The sequence below is a fragment of the Pseudorca crassidens genome, chromosome 10 (genome assembly GCF_039906515.1).
Source record: "Pseudorca crassidens isolate mPseCra1 chromosome 10, mPseCra1.hap1, whole genome shotgun sequence".
NCBI lineage: Eukaryota > Metazoa > Chordata > Mammalia > Artiodactyla > Delphinidae > Pseudorca > Pseudorca crassidens.
Genome location: NC_090305.1, coordinates 31,876,813 through 31,896,024, shown reverse-complemented (window position 1 = coordinate 31,896,024; position 19,212 = coordinate 31,876,813). Strand labels below are relative to the sequence as shown.

The window sequence follows — 19,212 nt, the reverse complement described above, 5'->3', positions numbered from 1 at the left end:
ACCACAATCGACTTTAGAACCTTTTCATTCTCCCGCAGAAGAAACCCCGTACCCTTTAGCTATCAACTTCCAATCCCCCACCCTCTAAGCGCTAGGCAACCGTGATTATACTTCCTGTCTCTATATAGATTGGCCTGTTTGGGGCATTTTACATAAGCGAAATCATACAATATGTGATCCTTTGTGACTGCTGTCTTCACTTAGCATAATGTTTTCAAGGTTCATCCATGTCGTAACATGTCTCAGTACTTCATTTCTTTTTATTGGTGAGTAATATTCCGCTGTACGTGTATTCCTCATTTTGCTTGTCCATTCATCAGCTGATGGGCATTTGGGGTTTTCTCCACTTTTCGGCTATTGCAAGTGTTGCTGCTGCTATAAACATTTGTGCAGAATTTTTGTTGTTGTTGTTGTTGCTGTACGCGGGCCTCTCACTGTTGTGGCCTCTCCCGTTGAGGAGCACAGGCTCCGGATGCGCAGGCTCAGCCGCTCCACGGCATGTGGGATCTTCCTGGACCGGGGCACGAACCTGTGTCCCCTGCATCAGCAGGCAGACTCTCAACCACTGCGCCACCAGGGGAGCCCTGTGCAGAATTTTTTGTATGGACATATATTTTCACTTCTCTTGAGTATATATACCTAGAGGTGAAATTGCTGGATCACATGGCAATTCTGTGTGTAACTTAGGGACTGCCAGACTGTTTTCCAAAGTGGCTGCGCCCTTTTACATCCCCAGCAGCAGTGCCCGAGGGCTCCAATTTCTCCACACCCTCGCCAGCACTTGTTGTTACCAGTCTTTTGGATTAGAGCCGTCCTAGTGGATGTGAAGTAGTATCTCATTGTGACCTGGATTTACATTTGTCTGTTGACGAAGGATGTGGAGCCGTTTTTCATGTGATTATTGGTCACTTGTGTATCTTCTTCAGAAAAACACCTATTCAGATCCTTTGTCCATTTTTTGATTAGGTTATTTGTCTTTTTATTATTCAGCGGAGACCGTTTTCACCAACAAGGGGATGGCGGCTCACATAAGCCAGAACCGACTCAAGGCCAAGGGCATGGGCCAGCACCACAACGCCCAGAACTACAACAACCAGAGCTTTGAGGAGCTGCGAGCACTCTGCCTACGGAAGGGGCAGCTGTTCAAGGACCCCTTTTTCCCTGCTGAACCCAGCTCACTGGGCTTCAAGGAACTGGGCCCCAACTCCAAACATGTGCAGAACATCAGCTGGCAGCGGCCCCGTGTGGGCACTGGGAAGGGAGGCATGGACTCATGGGCGGTGGGGGTAGTAGTGACGTCCCAGTCACTTGGATAATCTCCAATCCCCCACCGCCCTATCTTGGCTCTGTACTAGACTCCATTTCCATCAAGGCAGGGGACGGTTCGGGACAGGCTTAAGTAAAACCTCTCAGAAAACCCCTGGGAAGGTCACTCACTGACCTTTGCCATCCCAGCCTACAATTAGGCCAAGTTCCCCCTGCCGCGCCCCCATCCATGTTTCCCCTAGAACTCCAAGAGACAGCAGCATTCCCCAGGGAAGTGGGAGGGAGCTTGGGAAGGGGGTGTCCTGGGCTCTCTGAAACTTTTATTCCTTCATTGCAGCAAATCACAAGCAATCCTCAATTCATTGTGAATGGGGTCAGCCCGACTGACATCTGCCAGGGGGTGCTCGGTGAGTGGGGGGCAGGAAAGCTGGGGGCAGGGGGTGAATTGGGAGAGTGCCAGGGTATCTCCTGAGGCTGGGGGACTGGGAGCCCTGGGTTCAGACAGCTCTTCTGTGTCCCTTTTCCTCCCCTAATCCAGATTCCACCCCTACCTGCTGCCATCTGGGTCTGGGAGTAAGCAGGGTGCTGTATTAGTTATCAGTTGCTCCAAGAGTCAGTGACTGAAAGCAACAACCAACATCTATCATCTCACAGTTTCTCCGGGGCAGGAATTAGGAAGCAGCATAGCCTGGTTGGTCTGGCTCAGGGTTTCTCATGAGGTGCCACAGGAGCTGAAGGATTCCCTTCCAAGATGGTGCAATCACGTGGCAGGTGGCCCCAGGTCCTTGCCACGTGAGCTTCTCCGTAGGACGCTTAAGTGTCCACACATGGTAGCTGGCCTCCCACTGAGTGAGCGGCCTGAGAGAGAGAACAAGGAGGAAGCCCGAATGCCTTCACCACCTGGTCTCAGGAGAAGCAGGCGGTAACTTCCCCATGTTCTGCTGTTAAAAGCAAGCTCGTGGGCTTCCCTGGTGGTGCAGTGGTTGAGAGTCCGCCTGCTGATGCAGGGGACACGGGTTCGTGCCCCGGTCTGGGAAGATCCCACATGCTGCGGAGCGGCTGGGCCCGTGAGCCATGGCCGCTGAGCCTGCGCGTCCGGAGCCTGTGCTCCACAACGGGAGAGGCCACAACGGTGAGAGGCCCACATACCGCAAAAAAAAAAAAGCAAGCTCGCAATCCGGCCTAAGGTCAAAGAGAGGGGAATTAGGCTTCCGCTAACCACTGCAAGTGACACGACTTCCTCAAGTCTGGGGTATCAGGTAAAGGAGCGGCCAGTCTCCCGCAGGCTCCCACGGACAGCCCCCAGAGAGAGCTTCCTCCCTAAGCCTGGTCTTATTCCCCGGTTTCCTCCAAACCCCTCATTGCATCTTAAGGAAGAAGGCCAGGGTGGGCTTCCTCTGGGCTGAATTGTGTCCCATTTGTGGCAGAGAAGAGGGCAGGGTGTGGGTAGGGCAGAGGCCAAGGAGACAGCAGGTCCCACAGCTGCCACTGGGGCTCACTGAGCTGGAGGGCCCAGGGTTACCGGAGGAAAAATTGCTTCTCCCTAGGTGTCCTTTCCACGATGGTGACGAGAGTGTCCTTAACATTCCTCTCCCCCCTTCTACCCCCCTCCAAGTGTCCCTCAGGCAGCCAGAAGGCCTTGGTAATCACAGAATCTTTGCCAGTGCCCTCAGCCGCAGCCTGGCCCATGTACCCCCTCAGGGCACCACCCTGCCCCAAGCCCCACCCATGGTCTGAGATTCCCCAGGAGAGATGGCAACAGATGACCTCAGCCCAAGAATCCTGCCCCTCTGTCCCAGTGAGGGTACAGACTGAGCCCCTTGGGTCTCTAGTATTACGGGGCTGATCACCACACCACTGTAATCATGGGGTAGAAGTGGGGGGCCATGGGGAAGGGGATCGGCCTTGTTCAAGGGACAGGAGACGATTGGCTGTCCCCCAAAGATGGCAGGTCCCAGAGGGAGGAGTAAGACCAAGGCCAAAAACACCTTCTCCCCACATTCCAGAACAAAAACGTCTGGCTCTGATTTGTGAGTCTCTCGCCTCATAGGAAAGGTGGAGAACTCACCCCCAGAGCTGGCCCTTCTGCAGTGGGAGGGCATCGGGGAGGGGGCCACAGAGCAGCTCCTGATCTTCTGGGGCTTGGACTCTGGGACCCACACACATGGGAGTGCTCAAACGGGGCGCCCTTCTGTCTTTCCAGGGGACTGCTGGCTGCTTGCTGCCATCGGCTCCCTTACGGTGTACCCCGAACTGCTGTACCGCGTGGTGCCCAGGGGGCAGAGCTTCAAGAAAAACTATGCTGGTATCTTCCATTTTCAGGTGAAGGGCGATTTGAAAGCCAGAGTTGATTTGTTTATGAGGGGTGTGTGTGTGTGAGAGAGAGAGAAAGAATTAATACATGCTTTGAAGTTTACCTTTTTTCTTTCCTTTTTGAAAAAAACAACATTTATTAGGGTGGATTTTTCTCTAATTATCAGAGAAATATCCTCTCACTAAAGAAATTGTGTAAGCTAATTTTTTTTTTTTTTTTTTTTTTTTGGCGGTGCGCGGGCCTCTCACCGTTGTGGCCTCTCCCGTTGCAGAGCACAGGCTCCGGACGCGCAGGCTCAGCGGCCATGGCTCACGGGCCCAGCCGCTCTGCGGCATGTGTGATTTTTCCGGACCGGGGCACAAACCCGTGTCCCCTGCATCGGCAGGCAGACTCTTAACCACTGCGCCACCAGGGAAGCCCTAAGCTAATTTTTTAAAGCCCCCAAATAGTTGTTATCAGTTTGTGATTCATTCTCCTCCTCCTCTTCCTCCTGCTTCTCTCTCTCTCTGTCTCTTTCTCTCGGTAGATACACTCACATATGTATATGCACGTATACGTGTGTGTATGTGCATGTGCGCATATGACATTGGGAGTTTCTGTCATGTAATTTTTGTAATCTGCTCTTCAAATTATTCAACATGTGGACAAATTCCTCATGTCATAAAAATATTTCTGAAAGTCACAAGAGTTTTTAAGACCTCAGAAGTCCTAAAAGTCCAGCCAAGGTCAAAAGGTGGGTGGGTCCCTCTGGAGGCCATGGCAGAACCTGGAGGTGAGGCTGGGGGAGGTTCAGGCCTTTCACTGCCTTTCTTTGGCGGCGGCGGCGGCAGCGGAGGGGTGGGGGGCCCTCTGTTACTGGTGTGTCACTGAACCTGACACCAGGAGGCGCTCGTGTAACAGAGTCTTCATGCAAGAAGGGAGGGGGGATGTGCGCGCGCGCGCGCGCGTGCGCGCATGTATGTGTGTCTGAGCTCGGAAGGGGGCCTGGGGCATACAGATGCCCCACGCCCCGCTGAGACCCACCTTGCCGCCCGCAGATTTGGCAGTTTGGGCAGTGGATGGACGTGGTGGTGGATGACCGGCTGCCCACAAAGAATGGCAAGCTGGTGTTCGTGCATTCAGCCGAGCGCACCGAGTTCTGGAGTGCCCTGCTGGAGAAGGCGTACGCCAAGTGAGTGCCCCAGCCTGGCGATTTGCCTGGCCTCCAAGCTTGCTCTGACAGTCGGCAGTGACGGGGGGGGGGGGGGGGGGGGTAGGGGAGCAACTGGAATCAGGGGAAGAGGCAGGGGGACGGCAGGGCATCCCTCCCTTCCCTCACCTCACCCTCTGAGGTCCAAGCTCACAACTGCATCCCAGAGCCCAGACGGTGCCCTCTCTGTGCCCACAGGCTGAACGGATCCTATGAAGCCCTGTCAGGGGGCAACACGGTGGAGGGCTTTGAGGACTTCACGGGGGGCGTGACCCAGAGCTTCCAACTCCGGAAGCCCCCTCCGAACCTGCTGAGGATGCTTAGAAAGGCCATAGAGCGATCATCCCTCATGGGGTGCTCCATCGAAGTAAGCCGTGCTTGGTCCTGCTTCAGGGCCTTTGCACCTGCTGTTGCTTTCACCTAGAAAGTTCTTTCTCCAAATACCTGCATAACTAGCTCCTTCTCATTCATCTTTTAGTTCAAATGGCCCTTCCTCAGGCTAGCCTTCTAAATTAGCCGCTCCTGCCCCCCATTTCCTCTCTACTTTGTTTTGATTTTCTCCCCAACATTTATCATGATCAGAAACTGTCTTACTTATCGACGTGTATATTCACAACAAATCTTCTCCAGACAGTTTTCATATTCCATGAAGACAGTGACTTTATTTGTCTCATTCACTGCTGGGTCCTGGGACTTAAGATGGTACTTGGCATGCAATAGATACCCAACACATATTTGTTCAAATAAATAAATGAACCCAGAGTGCTACTGTAAGACCCAGCAATTGTATTCTTGGGCATTTATCCCAGAGAAATGAAGACTTATGTCCACACAAAAGCCTGTACCCACGTGTTCAAAGCAGCTCTATTCATAATAACCAGAACCTGGAAACAACCTAGATGTCTTTCAGAGGGTGAATAGTTGGACAGGTGCGTACATACCAGGGGATACTACTCAGCAATAAGAAGAGATGAACTATTGACACACAAAACAGCTTGGATGAATCTCAAGGAAATTATGCTGCATGGAAAAAGCCAATCCCGAAAGATTCCATACTGTATGATTCCATTTATATGACAGTCCTGAAATGACAAAATTTTTTTAAATGGAGAACAGATTAGGAGTTGTCAGAGGTCAGGGAAGAGGGTCATAAGAGGTGGATGTTGCTTATAAAAGGGCAACACCAGGGATGCTACTGGTGATGGAAATGTTCTATATTGTGATGATGGTGGTGGATACAGAAATGATATGATACATATGATATGTATCATACGATACATGTGTATCATATGATATGATATGTACCATATCATATGATATGATATGACACATATGATAACAATGCATAAAACATACATAAATGAGTACGAGTAAAAGTGGAGGCATCTGTATAAGACTGACGAACTGTGTCAACATCTTCATCCTGGTTTTGATATTGTGCTATAGGGAATTCCCTGGCAGTCCAGTGGTTAGGACTCTGCGCTTCCACTGCAGGGGGCAAGGGTTCGATCCCTCATTGGGAATCTAAGATCCTGCATGCTGCGTGACACGGCCAAAAAAGAAAAAACATGATATTGTGCTATAGTTTTGCAAGATGTTACCACTGGGGGATACTGGATATGGGGTGCACGTATCTCTCTGTATTATTTCTTAAAACTGCATGTGAGGGAGCTCCCTGGTGGTCCAGTGGGTAAGACTCCGGGCTCCCAATGCAGGGGCCCGGGCTCAACCCCTGGTCAGGGAACTAGATCCTGCCTGCTGCAACTAAAAGATTCCCCATGCCACAACTAAAAAAAACAAAAACAAAAAACAAAGAAACCTGCGTGTGAGTCTACAATCATTGGAAAATACAAAGTTTAATTAAAAAACAAAAATGAACCCAGAGAGTTGTCACCTCACTTCAGGTGCCCCCATCCCTCTGACCAGACCTTGAGTTCCTTTCCTTCCTCTCTGTTCTGCGTAGATCAACAGCCAAAGTGACTTGGAGTCATTGACGGAAAGGATGCTGGTGAAAGGACATGCTTACTCAGTGACCGGCCTTCAGGATGTGAGTCTGACCACTACACCCCACCCAGAGGGACAGGAGGAGGACTTCTGTGACCCTACACTCCTAACCTTTGCCCACAACCCACCCAGGTCCTGTACCGCGGCAGGATGGAAACACTGATTCGGGTCCGGAATCCCTGGGGCCGGATTGAGTGGAATGGAGCCTGGAGTGACAAGTAGGTGCCCAGACCAGCCCTCTGGGGGGAGGGGCAGAGCACAGAGCAGGCCCACGAGCAAGGCCATGCCACAGAGGGACCGACTGGCATCCGGTCACCTGCGCCCAGTGTGAGCCCTTCCCCTCTAGATTCTCCATCTAACCAGGACCCCCAGTAGGCAGACATTCAGGGGTAAGGGCATCCCTGGGGGAGGACCGAGGTGCCTCCCGACCCCCTGCCCCTCCACTGCCTGTCTCTGCTCCAGTGCCAAGGAGTGGGAAGACGTGGCCCCAGACGTCCAGAGGCAGCTGCTGCACAGGAAGGAGGACGGAGAGTTCTGGTCAGCGCCGCTTGAGAAGGACCACCTTCTGTCCCCATACCCAGTCCCTTCATCTCTCCTCCCACTGTCCCACCTGTGCCTTGGATGGGGAGGCTCTGGGGGTCGCCTACAGGTGTGGGTGTGCTGCTGATGGGCTCTGGCCCATCTAGTTGCGGCAAGTGGGAGGCTACTCTTCATTGCGGTGCGTGGGCTTCTCATTGGGTGGCTTCTCTTGTTGTGGAGCACGGACTCTAGGCGCGCGGGCTTCCTGCCGCTCCCCTCCACCACAGGATGTCCTACGGAGATTTCCTGGACAACTTCACCCTCCTGGAAATCTGCAACCTGATACCCGACACGCTTTGTGGGGACTACAAGAGGTGTTGGCACACCACCTTCTACGAGGGCAGCTGGAGGAGGGGCAGCACTGCAGGGGGCTGCCGGAGCTACATTGGTGGGCGAGGGGACTCAGGGGAGCAGGGAGCAAGGGCTGGGCCACTGACTCACTGCACACCTGGGCCCCATTGAGGAGGCGGGCACTTGGCTGGGAAGCCCGTCCACCCTGGGAAGGGCAGGGCCATCCTGACCTGCTTCCTCCACAGACACATTCTGGACCAACCCACAGTTTAAGATCTCTCTCCCCGAGGAGGATGATGCCCCAGAGGACGACGAAGCCGTCTGCACCTGCCTGGTGGCCCTGATGCAGAAGAACTGGAGGCGGGCACGGCCCCAGGGAGCCCAGCTGCAGACCATCGGCTTTGTCATCTACTCCGTGCGTGCCCAGCTGGTCCCCCAGCCACTCTTGCTCTCCCCATGGCCTCACCCCTGGGACCACTGCACACCCCACCCCACCACCTGCCCCGGGACCAGGACACCCTCCAACTGCCTCCACACCCCTGTCTCTTTCCTTTTTCCTTTTTTTTTTTAATTGGAATATAGTTGATTTACAAGGTTTATCAGTTGTACTTATACATATATCCAGGGTTTTTTTTAAGGAATTTTGCCTTTTTTTAAAAAAAGTAATTAATTAATTAATTTATGGCTGTGTTGGCTCTTCGTTTCTGTGTGAGGGCTTCCTCTAGTTGCGGCAAGTGGGGGCCACTCTTCATCGCGGTGCGCGGGCCTCTCACTATCGCGGCTTCTCTGTTGCGGAGCACAGGCTCCAGATGCGCAGGCTCAGTAATTGTGGCTCACGGGGCTAGTTGCTCCGCGGCATGTGGGATCTTCCCAGACCAGGGCTCGAACCCGTGTCCCCTGCATTGGCAGGCAGATTCTCAACCACTGCGCCACCAGGGAAGCCCCACTTTTTTTTTTTTTAAGATTCTTTTCCCGTATAGGTCATTGCAGAGTATTAAATAGTTTTCCCTGTGCTATACAGTAGGTCCTTATTATCTATTTTTTAAATTTTTTTAAAATTTGTTTGTTTATTTATTTATGTATTTTTGGCTGCGTTGGGTCTTCGTTGCTGCGTGTGGCTTTCTCTAGTTGCGGCAAGTGGGGGGCTACTCTTCGTTGCGGTGTGTGGGCTTCTCATTGGGTGGCTTCTCTTGTGCCGCACTGGCTCTAGGCGCGTGGGCTTCAGTAGTTGTGGCACGCGGGCTCAGTAGTTGTGGCCTGCGGGGTCTAGAGCGTGGGCTCTGTAGTTGTGGCACACGGGCTTAGTTGCTCCATGGCGTGTGGGGATCTTCCTGGACCAGGGCTCGAACCCCTGTCCCCTGCATTGGCAGGCGGATTCTTAACCACTGCGCCACCAGGGAAGTCCTAGTTATCTATTTTATATATAGTAGTGTGTATATGTCAATCCCAATCTCCCAATTTAATCCTCGCTGCCCATCTCGGCCCTGTCGCTTTCTGGAGTGGTGCTTTGCGCTTTTGAGGCAGGGCTGACAGTTTTCTTTTTCAGATTTTTAAAATCTAACACTTAGGGAGCACTTCCTCTGTGCCAGGCATTGTTCCCAAGACCTTTCGAATAGTAACGCCTTTAATGAAGAGGAAGGAGATTGGGAGCCAGAGAGGTGAGGTCACTTGTCCTAACTCACACCAGTTCCCACACACTCGGAGATTTCTCCACGGCCCCCAAGCCTCCCCACATGGGAGCATGGACTCCGGCCAAGAGAAACCGCTGACAAGCATTTCCCAAACGGTGCCCGTTTGTCCATTCATTTACATAGTCAGTGATATTCACGGAGCACCTACTGCATGCCAGGCCCCAGTCAGTCTCCAGAGGTTCAATCGTGAACAGAAGCAGACACGAGCCTTGCCCTCCCCCTAGACTGTGAGTCCCCCAGGTTAACAGACACACCTGAAGCCATTTCCAAGGTTAGACACAGCCCTGCCAGGAAAGGCTGTATTCTCTACCCCAACCCAGAGCTCCACGGGGCCATCAGTATATTAAAGGTTCTGGTCATCCCTGGAGGAGAGCAACCTATTTATCTTGGTTTATCTCACCTTTTTACAAACTTCTATGTGCTCATTCCTCGGTTTCAATAATCTCCTATTAACTTCCTGCAAGACGTGAGCGCTCCATGGAAAATGCTCTCCTAGTTTTTTATCCCAGCTCTTCAACTGTTCAGCAGTGTGAGATTGGGCAAGTTATCTCACCTCTGGGGGGGTTCTCTTTCCCATCCTTAACCTGCAGTGGCAAAAATCTCCCCTTGGCAAAACTTTGTGTAAACCGTACTTTGCCACCCAAAGCAGAAGGGTTATTTTTTTTTATTGGGGTGTAGTTGTTTTACAATGTTGTGTTAGTTTCTACTGTACAGCGAAGTGGAGTTCCCTGTGCTATACAGTACGTTCTCGTTAGTTATCTATTTTATACATATTAGTGTATATATGTCAATCCCAATCTCCCAATTCATCCCACCACCACCCCTTTCCCCCCTTGGTGTCCATACGTTTGTTCTGTACGTCTGTGTCTCTATTTCTGCCTTGCATACTGGTCCACCTGTGCCATTTTTCTAGATTCAAAGCGGAAGTGTTATTAACGCTGGGACTTTTAGCTCTTAGAGCCCACGCCCCTCCCCACCACCAGCATCCCAGTGCCCTTAGCACCCCCTGGCTTCCACAGGCCTGAGCCCCTTCACCATCCTGGGGATCTGACCCTCCTCTCTCTTCCCTTCCCAGGTCCCAAAGGAGGTACAGAAGATGTGGGGCTTGATCCTGGGCAGACAGCCACCCCGCTCCTGGCATGTGGATGGGCAAGGGGTGGAATTCGGCGAAGGGTTCTGGGGCCCACTGGGTCAGGGTTCCAGCCCCCTTGGGCCCTGAGTGAGGGTCAGGGAAGGAAACGACCACACTGGGGTTACCTGCCAGATGGGCAGGGTCCAGGCCCTCCCTAGCCCTGCCCAGCCGGGCATCACCGTGGGGGGTCCCTCCCTCCCTGCCCTCCCCTGTGGGCCCTGTACCCACCTCCAGGGCACGTACAGTTTCAGAACCTCCAGGACGTCCACTTGAAAAAGGACTTCTTCGTGAAGTATCAGGACCTGGGCTTCTCAGAGATCTTCACCAACTCACGGGAGGTCAGCAGCCACCTCCGGCTGCCTCCGGGGGAATACATCATCATTCCCTCCACCCTTGAGCCGCACAAGGATGCTGACTTCCTGCTCCGGGTCTTCACGGAGAAGCACAGCGAGTCCTGGTGAGGGGCCCCACCTCACTGCTCCAAGGCCACCTGCCCCAGAGCTGTAAGATTCAAGCTCAGGGGGCAGTCAGCTGGGTCCCCCCGCCCCCGTCCCTATTGTACAGTCAGGGAAACTTAGGCATGAGGCAGGGAAGTCCCAGGTAGTAGCAGAGCCAGAATCAGAAGCCAGATCGCACGGAGCCCGTTCCGTATTGCTGCAGACACACGACACGACCTCCCTGACCATCCCACTGGAATCCCTGTCTCCCTGACCCCTGCTCACTCCGAACCTTCATCCACCTCTGCCCAGGGAACTGGATGAAGCCAACATCGCTGAGCTTCTCCAAGAGGTGAGGGGAGGCTGTGGGGGCTGGGATTTGGGGGTGGCATGTAGGGGTGTGGAAGAACTTTCTGGACTGTGTCCCTCTCCCACTCCTTTCCCTGCAGGAGAACATCTCTGAGAATGACATAGACCAGGACTTCATACGTTTGTTTCACATAGTGGCCGGTGGAGAGGTGAGAGGCAGAGGGCTGGGGGATTGAAAGGAGGTGGTTTGGGGCTGAAGGGGCCAGAGCCGGGGCTTACGGTCCCCCTTCCTAGGACAAGGAGGTGGGCATATATGAGCTACAGAAGCTGCTCAACAAGGTGTTCTCCGAAGGTGAGTCTTCCATCCCCCACTCACAACCCTTCCCCCCACCCTTAATCACCCCCCACCTCTCCCCCCAAACCCCGACCACACCCTGCTCATCCCTCCCCTTCTTCCTGCCCCTTCCCTCCCTCACAGTCAAAAACCTCAAAACCAAGGGTTTCAGCCTGGACGTGTGCCGCTGTATGGTCAACCTCTTGGATGTATCTTCCTGTCCAGTGGGCAGTCCTGTCCAGTGCTCTCCTGCCCCAGCCCCCTACCCCTGAGCCTGGCCCTAAGGTGGCCATCTCTGACCAGCCATGCCCTCCTTCCGGGTGGGGATTAGGCGCTGGGGTAACAAAAGATGCCAGGTCTTCCGGCTGTTAGCATGGTTACCATACAGGCCCCTTGGGTCTTGTGCCCTACCTCGGTGAGTCCCTCTGCTTCCCAGCCCCCAGGATGCCCTCCCCACCCTCCTCTTATATCCTTGACTACCTCCCAGAAAGATGGCTCTGGCAAACTGGGGCTTCAGGAGTTCCAGATCCTGTGGAGAAAAATCAAGAAATGGACGGTAAAGGGCATTGAGGGGGCAGTTTATGGAGGTAAGAAAGAGAGGTCCTCCGGAGGGAAGAGGACTAGTAAGGATGGAGCTGGAACAGGAGCCCCTGACTAGACACACACACACACACACACACACACACACACACACACACACACACACACACACACACACACACACACACACACACACCCCAGGATGGAGCCGTTGATGTGTTGGCGTATTAACTAGTCAAAATATTCAATAACCAGCACAGTCCAGGTATCAGCCAGCGTAAAGGATACAGGCAGAGAGCCCCGGGCAGGGTGCCAGGAAGTAACCCCACAGTTACCAGGTGATAGGAATACTGGAGCTCAGCGGGTGGGCCAGCGTAGGGGGCCCCCGGGGTCTTGGGTAGCAGTTGTGAAGCATTTCATCACTTCAGCCACCGTGCCATGCACACGGCCCTACCACATCTGTCTTGTCGCTTCAGGACATCTTCCGAGAGTGTGACCAGGACCACTCAGGCACCTTGAACTCCTATGAGATGCGCTTGGCAATTGAGAAAGCAGGTGGCCAGGGGCAGGAGAGGGCTTTGGGGCAGGGACGGGGGAGGCAGCGGCGGTCAGAGGGCTGGACTCTCCCCCTCCACACTCCTCTCTCTCCCAGGCATCAAACTGAATAACAAGGTGACACAGGTGTTGGTGGCCAGGTATGCAAATGACGAAATGATCATGGATTTTGACAGCTTCATCAGCTGTTTCCTGAGGCTGAAGGCCATGTTCAGTGAGTCAGGCACCTGCCCACTCCCCACCCTGGGCCAGGGGACCGCCGGCCTTCTCCCACATACCCACACGAAGAGCACTGCTCCAGAACCATTCCCCTCCACCAGGCACAGATGATCTGGGCTCAGATCCCAGCTCCACCACTTGCTGGCTCTGTTGCCTTGAGCAAGTCACTTTATCTCTCTGTGCCTCTGTTGCCTTACCTATAAATATAGATAACAGTACAGCCTGCATAGAATGGAGGCGGAGATTAAATGAGATAGTATTTGGAGAGCACTCAGAACAGGCCCTGGTTCAGAGCAAGGCTGTAGGAGTCCTTACCATTAATTCCCTGCTGGGCTGGGGGTTTGGCTGGGAAGAGGGAAGGAACGGCTTCTTACACCCTTTCTGACATCCTCCCTAGTCGGGAAGGGGTCTTGCAGACCACTGACTCAGCTCCCAACCCTTCTCCCTTGTCTCCTCCGTGAAACAGCGTACTTTCTAACCATGGACCCTAACAATACTGGCCAGATTTGCTTGAACCTGAACCAGGTACATGGAAAGGATCCTCAGGCACCCACCCCCACCCCCGCGGCTCCACTGGCCCTTCCCTTTCCCCAGACGTCATGCCCCACCACCACCTCACCCATCCTCTGATGTTCTTCTTGCCCCACAGTGGCTGCAGATAACCATGTGGGGTTAGTCACTGCGGGAGCCTGGCTTCCTACCGCCATCGGCCCCGCCCCCTGCCCCGCCCCGCCCCACCACCACCCCGCCGGGTTCTGGCCTGGGGGCCGGGGTGCTCCTTGTGGCGCTCAACTCTGCGGTCTCTGCTGATGGAACGGCCGAGATGCCGTGCTTATTCCAGCAGCAGGACCTCCAGGCCCACCCTCCCAGCGCAAAGTGTTTTTACCCCACAGTCTCCCTCCCTCTCTGAGTACATTTCACTAAACATTAAGTGACACTTCTGCGGTGTCCCCGGCTGGGGAGACTGTCCACGTTTCCTACCCTACTCAACGCTGGCCTGTTTCATGGCTCCTCCCTTCTCCCCCCCACTCAAGGGCATTATTATAATGAACAACACATGCCACTGGCTTCTGTGTCTCTTGTGTTTCTATGCCAGAAAAAGACTGGCAGGGGTGTAAGTCATTTCCTCAGTACCAAAGAGGGGACACCCAGGAGCTCTCAGTTGGGGTGATACCACCCCCTATCCAGGGAGCATTTGGAAATGTGTGGTTGTCACAGAAGCTAGAGGGCGCTGTTGTCATTTATGGGCAGCGGCTGGGATGCTAAAGGCATAAGAGTCCCTGTCTGTGAACTGTACACAGCGCGGTACCCAGAGCAGCATCCGACGGGAGGGCTGAGCCGCAGGACCTAGAACCGCCCCTCCCATCTCCTTCCTCAAACTGGAGTCTCCAAAGGTGACACTGCTGGTCTAGCAAAAGTCAAAAATCCTGCACCGGCAGGAGTCAGCCATAGAAAGGAACTGACCCTCTTAGATGTGTGGCTGGGAGGGGTGGGGGACAGTGGCCGTGGGTGAGTTCATTCCTGCCTTAAAGGTGTTCAGATTCAAATCATTCTTACTGTTAAAAAACTGCTGACTGCCAGGCTATGGTCCTCACCAGAAGGGTGGAGGGATCCTTGGTTCACCAGTCCTTGACCTTGGAGTCTCTGCCTCAGATGCCCCCTGTTTCCAGCCCCCAGCCTCCTGCTGCAGTGGGAAAACTGAGACCACCAGCAGTGTCCCCCAACTGCACTTCTCCTGTCCTTCCAGATCGCTCCGTGGCTTCCCGCTCTGGGGAACTGTGCCTGCGAGCTTTTCAGCCTCTTGCATACAGACCGCTTCCAAATTCCCTTAGATTAGGGTCGAATAAATCTAAACCCCAAAAGAATTGGGATCCGTCCTGGATCTGTGTACTTTCAGCTTCCCATCGTAGCTAGCTTCGTTTCCTCCTGCAGTAAGGACTCAAAGACTTCCTTCTATTTGCACTAAACACACCCATTCCTCTTATGCTTGGGGGCGTGGGGGGCTTCCAGCCTTCCTGGGTCTGGTGACTGATTCCCTGCACCAGCCCTGCCCCCTGCCTCCTCTGTGACAACTGCCCATCACTGTCACTCCATTGCCTCCCCCACCACCTCCCGAGGAATCATTTCCTGCCCTGCCACTCTCTTCTCCCATCCTCTCCCCTCTGCAGTCTTGTCTGAGAGAGAAGGTCACACTCTGTTAATGAGGGTCTTAAGACTGATTCCTCCACCCAAATTTTCTACCACCACCTTTTCTCCTCAGAGCAGCGAAGGAGCAAAGGTCCCTGGGTGGGTCAGGGATCCTTTGGGAGAGGTCAGAAAACTAGCAGGTCCTTTGAGTTTTGAGAGAACCCGGCAGTGCCCAGTTGGTTCTGGGGAGCCCAGCAAGATGCTGACCCCACCCCATCCTTGTCCCTTGCCCTAGCGGAAGATGCTACCAACTTCTGGCTGGATGGCCTTGGGCAAATTATTTTATTTCTCTAACAGAGTTTCCTTTTTCTCATCTGTCAGTTGGGGGTGACAGGGAGTTCACTGGTGGCCTAGAGGTTAGGATTCTGGGCTTTCACTACCATGGCCCAGGTTCAAGCCCTGGCCGGGGAACTGAGATATCCCACAAGCCGTATGGCTCGGCCAAAAAAAAATGGGGGTGACAGTGCCTGTCTCAGAGGGCTGCTGTATGGACGACTGAGGTTATGAGGGTGAAGTACTGTGCTTCCCACAGATGGTAAACTCATTACTGTTACCTAAAAATTGGGTTCCCCTCTTGTTGGGTGTCGAACCAGAAGACACAACCAAGCCAAAGAGCAGGAGAAGGGACGATTTATTACTTGCAGCGAGTAAGGAGGACACTGGAGATCTTTCCCAAAGCAGTGTGTCCCCAACAGCCAAACTGGGGACGTTCTAAACTAAGGGTACATGCATATTCATGACGGGGCTTGAGCAGAGGAGAATTCAGCATGGAATGTGGGCAAAAGTCAACAGAGGCCAAGCTTCAGTTGACTGAAGTCACAAGGGCCAGAAAAGGTCAACATCACCATCTCTTAGGTTCCAGTGGAGCTGGTGGTTGAGTGCTTCAGGCTAATCTCTACCGCTGAACCAGAACTGGGAGTCTTTACAACTGATTTATTATCTCTGCCATTCTTACTTCTCTTGCCTAAGTCATTCCGTTCCTCTGTTCCCTCACGATCATTATTACTGAGACCTGTTCAAGGGCAAGCATTGTGGCCAGGCTTAGATCACAAAACGGTTTAGGCTTAAATGGCTTCTCTGACGTCCAAAAACTATATCTGGGGACTTCCCTGGTGGTCCGGTGGGTAACACTCCGCGCTCCCAATGCAGGGGGCCCGGGTTCGATCCCTGGTCGGGGAACTAGATCCTGCATGCATGCCGCAACTGGGAGTCCGCATGCCGCAACTAAGAAGTCTGCACGCTGCCACTAAAAGGTCCCGCATGCCAAAATAAGATCCTGCGCAGCCAAAATAAATAAATGAATAAAAATAAAATCTTAAGGAAAAAAACACTATATCTGGATCCCCCTACCCTTTCTGCTTACACCGTCACCACACTTAGCAGAGCCCCATGTATAGTTTGTGCTCTGAACAACTAAAAGGGGCATCATTCACCCAGATTATGATGTGAGGGGCATCCCAGGATTTTAGCACATGACTGCCCTGTATTGGAAAAGTGAGATGAACTAGCGTACATTCAATAAACATATCTAATTCATGCATGCATCCACCATGTATGCAAACACGCCTACATCACATTCCTCCACATCCAAACTCTAAAACAAAAGTTCCCCCCAGCTACAGCCAGGCCTGGCTGCTCCCTGCTCCTGCCTGTCAAGTCTGCTCTCTGCACACACACCCTCACCAGCCCCTTCCGACTCAATCTCGTTCAACTTCACTTGCCTCCTTCCCCAGCCTAATGCTTGGGAGACCTTTCTCGTGACGTCTTTGCCGTCTCCCAGTGGTGTGTAACCACATTTTCTGCTCTGCTCTTCTGGTCCTCAGCATGCGGCATTTCCTCTGTTCACAGAGGTGGGGTTCTGCTGGGGAAGGGCACTAGACCATGCTGCCTGCACCCTGCACAACACAAGCTGGGTGCCCTTGACTGAGGTCACATAGTAATCTAGAGCTCACCTCTGGATGACTCACTGCCACTGTCCACAGCAGCTGCCCCCGTTTCCTTTAGACCCCTCTCTACACCCTCCAACTGCACGGCAAAGACGAGGCCACATCAGGGAACGGAGGTCCCTTAGAATAGATAGCTCCAGAGCTTCGTCCTCTGGTCTCTGAGAAAGTGGGGTCAAAATGTGCTAGAAATCTTGCCATTTGCAACAAGATGGATGGACCCTGAGGGCACTATGCTAAATGAAATAACTCAGACAGAGAAAGACAAACACTCTATGATCTCACAAGTGGAATCTAAAAAATTTTTTTTAATAATTTAAAAACAACTCATAGGACTTCCCTGGTGGCCCAGTGGTTAAGAATCCGCCTGCTAATGCAGGGGACATGGGTTCGAGCCCTGGTCCGGGAAGCTCCCACAAGCCAAGGAGCAACTAAGCCCGTGCGCCACAACTACTGAGCCTGCGCTCTAGAGCTTGCGAGCTACAACTACTGAGCCCACGTGCCCGAACCACTGAAACCCACGCGCCTAGAGCCCGTGCTCTGCAACAAGACGAGCCACCGCAATGAGAAGCCCTTGCACCACAAATGAAGAGTAGCCTCCGCTCGCCACAACTAGAGAAAGCCCGCGTGCAGCAACGAAGACCCAACGCAGCCAAAAATAATAAATTAATTAATTAATTTAAAAGAACAACTCATAGATACAGAGGACAGATTGGTGGTTGCCAGAGGTGGTGGTGAGGGCTGAGTGGAATATGTGAAAGTGGTCAAAAGGAACAAACTTCCAGTGATAAGTCATGGGGGGAATTCCCTGGCAGTCCAGTGGTTAGAATTTCGCGCTTCCACTGCCATGGGCCTGGGTTCAATCCCTGCTCAAGGAACTAAAATCCCACAAGCTGCGTGGTGTGGCCAAAAACAACAACAACAAAAGAAGTCATGGGGATGTAATGTATGTGGCACAGTGACTATAGTTAATAATACTGTTTTGCATATTTGAAAGTTGCTAAGGCTGTAGATCTTAAAAGTTCTCATCACAAGAAAAATGAGACGGAAATGTCTGAATCTAGGACTGGGGCAAGAAATATACGGGATGAACCTGGAGCGTCTTGTAGTGCCGGAAATGCTAAAAAAAAAAAGTAGCAAAAACAAAAAGCACGATGAGAGTATGTCAAAGGTGGAGTGTAATTCCCCTCCCCTTAAGTGTGGGTAGCACATAGTGACTTCCTTCCAAAGAGGACAGTGTGGAAATCGAGAGAAAAGAGTAGCTTCAAGACAGAGAAACCTGGGAATTGCCTGGTGGTCCAGTGCTTAGGACTCCACAAGCAGTGAAAGCTGAGGGACCGAGTCCAATCCCTGGTCAGGGAACTAAGGTCCTACAAGCTGCGCGGTGTGGCCAAAAAAAAGAAAAAGTAGAGAAACCTGACAAACACGACTTCAGGCAGGTGATCAAGGTTAACACAAGAGAGATAAACCATGTGGATAGAATATACCCTTGGTATGATGTGATGAGAATGGCATTTTACTTCTGTGGTTTCCTTCCCCAAAACCCCAAACTCCAGTCTAATCATAAGAAAAACATCAGACAAATCCCACTTGAGGGACATTATACAAAACTCCTGACCAATACGCCTCAAAACTGTCAAGGTCATCAAAAACAAGGAAAGTCTGAGAAACTGTCACAGCCAAGAGGAGCCTAAGGAGGTAAGACAATTAAGTGTAATGCGGTGTTCTGGATGGGATCCTGGAACAGAAAAAGGGACACTAAGGAAATCTCAATAAGTGTGGGTTTTAGGTAATATTATTGTATCCATATTGGTTCCTTAATTGTAACAAATATACTGTACTAAGATATGATATTAATTACAGGGGAAATTGGGTGTGGATATACAGAAATTCTCTGGGCTATCTTCACAATTTTCTGTAAATTTAAAACTATTTGAAAATAAATAGTTTATTTTAAAAAGTAATTAAAAGCAACCCAAGTGCCAATCAATAAATGAATGGATAAAGAAGATGTGATATATATATATGTGTGTGTGTGTATATATATATATATGTGTGTGTGTGTGTATGTGTATACACACACACACACACACACACACACACACAGTGGAATATTACTCAGTCACAAAAAAGAATGAAATCTGGCCATTTGCGACAACATGGATGAACTTAGAGGGTATTACGCTAAGTGCAACAAGTCACACAGAGAAAGACAAATACTG

General features: G+C 52.2%; 1 protein-coding gene across 1 annotated transcript; it reads left to right on the top strand.

The window, feature by feature from the left end:
- The first annotated feature begins 1,016 nt into the window (after nt 1–1,016).
- CAPN11 (calpain 11) lies at nt 1,017–18,959 on the top strand. Its single transcript, XM_067755753.1, has 21 exons — nt 1,017–1,280; nt 1,604–1,673; nt 3,470–3,571; nt 4,595–4,751; nt 4,968–5,136; nt 6,733–6,816; nt 6,906–6,991; nt 7,236–7,310; nt 7,580–7,740; nt 7,889–8,058; nt 10,410–10,421; nt 10,712–10,923; nt 11,216–11,255; nt 11,353–11,421; nt 11,507–11,564; nt 11,691–11,755; nt 12,034–12,102; nt 12,563–12,641; nt 12,739–12,855; nt 13,327–13,385; nt 13,510–18,959. Exons 1-21 carry the CDS (start codon nt 1,017–1,019, stop codon nt 13,534–13,536), a joined length of 2,145 nt encoding a protein of 714 aa, XP_067611854.1. The 3' UTR covers nt 13,537–18,959.
- Nucleotides 18,960–19,212: the final 253 nt, after the last annotated feature.

What these genes read in the sequence shown, in the direction of transcription:
- CAPN11 (XM_067755753.1), top strand. Translation starts at nt 1,017, where the DNA reads ATGGCGGCTCACATAAGCCAGAACCGACTCAAGGCCAAGGGCATGGGC. An exon ending in CTTCAAGAAAAACTATGCTG is followed by an intron (nt 3,572 to 4,594) that starts GTATCTTCCATT and finishes CCACGCCCCGCT; the next exon opens with GAGACCCACCTTGCCGCCCG. An exon ending in AAGGAGGACGGAGAGTTCTG is followed by an intron (nt 7,311 to 7,579) that starts GTCAGCGCCGCT and finishes CCTCCACCACAG; the next exon opens with GATGTCCTACGGAGATTTCC.